General features: G+C 35.3%; 1 protein-coding gene across 1 annotated transcript; it reads right to left on the reverse strand.

Annotated features, from left to right (window-relative positions):
* Window positions 1-2,140: 2,140 nt before the first annotated feature.
* On the reverse strand, window positions 2,141-5,702 carry LOC141337373 (vang-like protein 1). The gene is made up of 3 exons (XM_073843183.1): window positions 5,266-5,702; window positions 3,088-3,322; window positions 2,141-2,457 (listed from the first exon to the last, which is right to left on the reverse strand). Exons 1-3 carry the CDS (start codon window positions 5,361-5,363, stop codon window positions 2,197-2,199), a joined length of 594 nt encoding a protein of 197 aa, XP_073699284.1. The 5' UTR covers window positions 5,364-5,702; the 3' UTR covers window positions 2,141-2,196.
* Window positions 5,703-6,127: the final 425 nt, after the last annotated feature.

Raw genomic sequence — 6,127 nt, forward strand, 5'->3', positions numbered from 1 at the left:
ACAAAACAAAAAAACAGGTCAATGACAATGTTAACACATCCATTTTCCCCCTCAAGAGGGTGCTGTGATGGTTCATTCTTCCAATGACAGAAAAATGTAAAGTGAAGAAAAATTACATCCTTTCATCAAACTTGTATGAACAGACTTTCTTCTGTGTACCACAAAAGAAGATATTTGGAGAAATTTTTCAGTGTTTCTGTTACGCATATAATGGAAGTCAATGGAAACCAAAACTGTTTGGTCACAAACACTGCTTCACATACCTTTTGTATGTTTGTTCTTTAGAAAAAAGAAAGTCAAACAAGTTTGAAATTTAGATTTTTGGGTAAATTATCTCTTTAACTGATATAGATTTCAAGCAGTCTTATGTTTCAAAATAAAAGAAAATACAATTTCTATTTGTTATGCATAAATATGACATGTTACTTGAACACTTTATCTTGTGATAATTCCCCACTCTGAAAAAAACCCCATTTTTGTTTAAAACCAATTTTGCTGTCCTTAACAAGGGCTGACAGCAACAACATTCTAAATCCAGGTAAAATAACCAATGGTCATAACCAGTCAGTTGTTTCTCAGCAGTATCTCAACATTGGTATACAAAACATCCCAGTTCTCTGAGGGGACATTCTTTAATTTCATAGACCTAAATGACATTCTCATGAGCCGTTCATGACAGTTTTTATAGCTACACTGCTGTGAGGCATAGAAAAAGAAACAGGACAGGACACAAGAGATCACACATCATCTCTACTCATCTGAACAGCTCAAATTGAGTCCATGTCCAATTACAACTCCCTACAGTCTGCCGTAAAGAGCACCTCCTAAAATATATGACATGCAGGGTACAGGCCAAGCACCTCTTTATTCAAAGAGATCTGGGATTTAGGCATATGGTTTTAGTGATCATATTTCTGATTGCCATGAGGAAAAAAATACATAAATAAATAAAAGAAGAATTGTGCCACAAAGCAAAGTCATAACAGTACGCTTAAGCATCATTAGCTTAACTGTATTCTTATCCATTATATCTCACCAAAGCTTTTCATGCCATAATTATTAATTTTAACTTAATTTATTTCCTCATAATTTCATTTCATAATATATTTTTTAAATCTCATAATTATGACTTTTTATCTTATAATTAGAAATCACAATTATGAGATTAAAAAGTTTGACATACTTTTTCATAATTTTGACTTTTTAGAAATGAGGGCCAGTTCTTTGACATTTACTAAACAGTATGCATAATTTTATAGTGTGCTATAAAATGTGTCTAGTTTGAACATTTACCTTAATGCTTAAGAAAAGATTGTGATTTTTGTTGTTTTTGTTAATTTGTCATCTCTCATCCAAAAACGATACAATCTTCACAAGTCCAACATTGGCTAATGAGAGAAATGATTATGTAAAAGCATTACGTCTGATCAAAAAATTGAACAAAATTTGTACGTGGATCACTGTATTGATTGAGCAATGTCTCTCTCTCTCTCTCTCTCTCTCTCTCTCTCTCTCTCTCTCACACACACACACACACACACACACACACACACACACACTCTTTATATCATCAGACATTAGAAAACAAAGACTTATAAGCAGAAAAAGTTTGTTAAAAATGTGCACTGGAAAGTTCTGATGTGCATTTACAGTAGTAGAAGGTCATTTGGCTGAGATGATGTGCTTGTGAACCTTACAACGTGAAAACCTGTTGCCATAATGATACAGTAATTGGCAATGTTTCTCAAAGTCTCATCTGTGCAGCTCCAACTGCACTATGGTGGATCTTGCAGAAAGTCTGAAGATTACATTCCTAGAGTCTTTATAAAGAGTAGTGAGGCAGAGAAAATGTGCCCATTTGAGTCCATCCATCTCTCTGTGGTCCATTGAAAAATATTTAATTGCACCCACTATCCTCCATCCTCTGCTGTTTTTGTATTTTACAAACATTGATAAGTAGTCTTCAATAATTGTATTCAACCTCCATAACCTCCACTTATCTAATATAGGTTTGACTGCAAATGTGTTAACATGTAAGCACAAACAAAACAAACTGATAAAGCAAAAAGGAATATACTGAAATATTTGATATATATATATATATTATTTGAAAGTCAAATAAAAATACATCCCAGAGGAAAATAAGTTTTTGCTGAGAAAAAATTGAAAAAAAGAAAATGAAGAAAAAAAAAATCTTTAAACTGAAGTCTCAGACTGCAGTCGAAGGACAAACTTGTGTGACTTTGGGTCGATGAATTCTTCAGCAAGCTGAATATATGGTATCTTTTTGGTAGTGACCACTAGGTTAAAGTCAATGCATTTGAGCAGAAAAACGGTCCCATCTTTCAGACCACTGGTAACTGACGCTTCACTGATAAGGGTCCATTGTCTGGCAAGCCAGCGGTCCTTTCCATACTGCAATGTAGGACCTGTGGTCAGATAACTCTCCAGAAATGCCTGAGAAACAAAAAAACAAAATATACAGCACCTAGCATTACTTGCATTCAGTTAAGGAGAGCTTGATAATGAGTCAAGCAAACATTTAACTAACATACAACAACACTGAAACACTCCATTAAAAGTTCCACTGACTTGTTCTGAAACCTAGCACATTATATCAGTCTTAATCAAAACATTTTGCATCCTAGATTCTGCTCAATCATGGCATAGTGCTATCGAATATTTCTGCATTATATGAGCAAAGCTGTATATTTTTCTAGTTTTAAGTCTCTTGTAGCACTCACATAATAATTAAATACACTTAATGTCTATAACTGGATCTAAAAGGTTTGGCGATAAATTTCGGACACCATCTTTATTTATATGTTCAACTGTTAAGGGAAAGAATGCGCAGTATTGTGGGAGATCATAGACTGCGAAGGACACATTAATGCTGCCTTCAAAAATCGATCAGATGAAAGCATCTCATAAAGGATATGACACATTCGGATATGCCTGGCTGCCTTCCTACCAGTCTTTATTGTAAAATAAACTGCTTAGAGATTATACATGATCACCCTGACTGCAAATATTTTGCGATAAAAAGCACTTTTTTCACTTTTATTCTCACTGTCAGTGGCCTCTCACCTTGGGTGTCATGTTATTTGTGATGCAGAAGGCCAAGTGCTGCTGTATGCTCTCCATGCTGTGGAGGTGCTGTTGTCTGGTGGTGCGGAGGTATTTCTGCAGTGCTCGGGCCATGGAAGGGAAGATGGCTTGAGCTGCTTCACGTGGGTCCATCACATCACTAGGTGCCGTCTTCTGCTCCTCCTCTTGCATGCGACGGATGTGTGTAAATGCCTCCTCCACTGCCACCACCAGCCTGTGAAGGAAAGAGTGTCGTCACACAGTCCAGATCTAACATTTTTCATTTCACAATCTTTCAGTTCTCTAGAGCAGTGGTTCCCAAAGTGTGGGGCACTGTAAACTGAAGAATGCTTACACTTTACACAGTAAAATAAAAAATTCATTGTAATTATTTGTAAAAAATATATTAGCAATTTCTGAATTTAAATATTTCAAAATTAATCTTACATCAGTTTTTTTTAGTGTAGTTCTTAAATCATGTTCACATTTAAATAATTAGTTCACAAAATTAGAACAAAAATTTACAGATAATGTACTCACCCCCTTGTCATCCAAGATGTTCATGTCTTTCTTCAGTCATCAATTTGTTTAGAAAATAACAGATCGTTTCACTAGATAAGACCCTTCTTCCTCGGCTGCGATTGTTTAGAGCCCTTTGAAGCTGTATTTAAACTGCATTTTGGAAGTTCAAACTTGGGGGCACCATACATATCCATTATATGGAGAGAAATTCTGAAATGTTTTCCTCAAAAAACATAATTTCTTCATGACTAAAGAAAGACATGAACATCTTGGTTGACAAGGGGGTGAGTACATTATCTGTAAATTTTTGTTCTGAAAGTGAACTAATCAGTGTGCGAATTATACCTTGACAATCGGGGGGGGGGGGGTCAGCTTTTTATAGTTGATTTTGTACGTATGTAACGTTACGCTTCAGTGAACCAAATTCGTGTTTAATTATATTACATAAAGCGCTGGGTAAGAAGTTCACATCCCTATTTGACTGATAGATTGATGATTATGAAAGATCGCGTTTACTCTCACTGTTTAACTTCCGAGCATAGACGATATAGTCTATTACAAATACAAAACATAAGTGATGGGTGGTCTAATTTTATTTTACTTTTAGGCAATGTTTGAAAAGTATAGAATATATAGTAGGCCTATATAAACTCGTATTACAAGAAAAGGTGTCTTGAACACTCACCGTGTCTATCGGTAGGCTTCCTATACAGCAGACTGAATTTTCCCGCTTAGGCTGCTGGGGCGATTGGTATGAACCATTATAGGGGTGGTCAAAGGTTAATTTTATATTTATATTAATTTACTATTTTTACTATGAGTAATATTTAAGATACAGATCAGTGCGAACTATTTACCACTATTTAAAAGGAAGACCCCCCCTACATCTTGTGTTTATGTCCTTCAGGGGGGATAAAGCATTAATTAGGGGGGTCAGACACCCCCAAACCCCCCCGTAATTCGCACCCTGGAACTAATCCTTTAAATCTAGTGTTGACAATATATGTGGGAATGATTGTGCAGTTTATTCTACTCAATCTTCTTCCCGTTATGTTAAGTGCTTATGCAAACTCACATTCTCATGTGCGTCAGATTCGAACAGGGGGACAAAAATGTACTGCTCTTCTACTAGTAGAATGTAGAACCATCAAACATACGAGAACCTCTGCTCTAGAGACTGTGTAATCCAATCTTTTGTCTTAATCCCTATTAGAAATGATCCCATTTCATGCTGAGAATCTATTTCTATGATGATTCATTTGTGCATATTTCAAGTTTCTACTGAATGTCATATTAAGCTTATCTCTCCATCTTAAATTGCTCAAAAAGGTTCAACCTTTACAGATAATTTATTCTGTTAGCAGTTTATTTTGAGGACCAATTTCCACTACTATTTGCTTATTAACATACATATTACTAGCATATTTGCTGTTTATTAGTATTTATTTTAGTTTATAAAGCATGCATTAATGCCTTATTACCCAATACTTAAATTTAACAACTATCTTAATAAGCAGCAAATTAGCAGTTTACTGAGGGAAAACTTTTAGTTAATAGTGAACATGTGTTCCCTATTTTAAAGTATTATTGTTATTCCTTACAAGTAAAATTATTTGCAAAATATATTTTTAAATCTCTAAACCAAAGTTCTCTCACCTCGCCCTGCGTTTGCGTACACGTCTCTCATGCTCTGCCTCCTCGTAGTAGAGTTCGTTATGACTGCTGTCTCTGCGGCGGGCAGCAGCAGCAATCATTGCTCGAGACTGAGACTGGGCTATACCAGCAGCTGCATTATTCCCTCCTGGACCTGGTCATGATGGGATACACATGCATTCAGATTGTTTAGTCAAGTCACCTTGATTAGTATAGTGCTACATTTACAGATTGTGCCAAAGCAGCTTCACAGTGATGAACAAGAAAAAACTGCAGAATAATTTATGAAAATTCAACTATGGAAACAGCAGTTCTAAAGACAACAGAGTTAAAGGAGTAGTTCACTTTCAGAACAAAAATTTACAGATAATGTACTCAACCCCTTTGTCATCCAAGATGTTCATTTCTTTCTTTCTTCAGTCGTAAGGAAATTATGTTTTTTGAGGAAAACATTTCAGGATTTCTCTCCATATAATGGACTTCTATGGTGCCCCCCGAGTTTGAACTTCCAAAATGCAGCAGGGCTCTAAACGATACCAGCAGAGGAATAAGGGTTTTATCTAGCAAAACAATTGGTTATTTTCTAAAAAATAAAATACAATTTATATACTTTTTAACCTTAAATGCTCGTCTTGTCTAGCTCTGGGTGTATTCTGTGTAAAGATAAAAAATTATATAAATTGTAGGGCTGTCAATCGATTAAAAAATTTAATCGCGATTAATCGCATGGTTGTCTTGAGTTAACTCGCGATTAATCGCACATTTTTATCTGTTCTAAATGTACCTTAAATTAACACCTTTTAATGTTTTTAATACTCTAATCAACATTGGCATGGACAAATATGGTTGCTTTAAGCAAATATGT

This window comes from Garra rufa, chromosome 6, assembly GCF_049309525.1.
Source record: "Garra rufa chromosome 6, GarRuf1.0, whole genome shotgun sequence".
In the NCBI taxonomy this organism is placed as follows: domain Eukaryota; kingdom Metazoa; phylum Chordata; class Actinopteri; order Cypriniformes; family Cyprinidae; genus Garra; species Garra rufa.

Bases quoted from the DNA above. Each gene is read 5' to 3' on its own strand.
- LOC141337373 (XM_073843183.1), bottom strand. From the start codon at position 5,363: ATGATTGCTGCTGCTGCCCGCCGCAGAGACAGCAGTCATAACGAACTC. The intron at 3,323-5,265 runs GTGAGAGAACTT...TTTCCTTCACAG, and splicing joins GTACGCAAACGCAGGGCGAG to GCTGGTGGTGGCAGTGGAGG. The intron at 2,458-3,087 runs GTGAGAGGCCAC...TTTGTTTCTCAG, and splicing joins CAAATAACATGACACCCAAG to GCATTTCTGGAGAGTTATCT.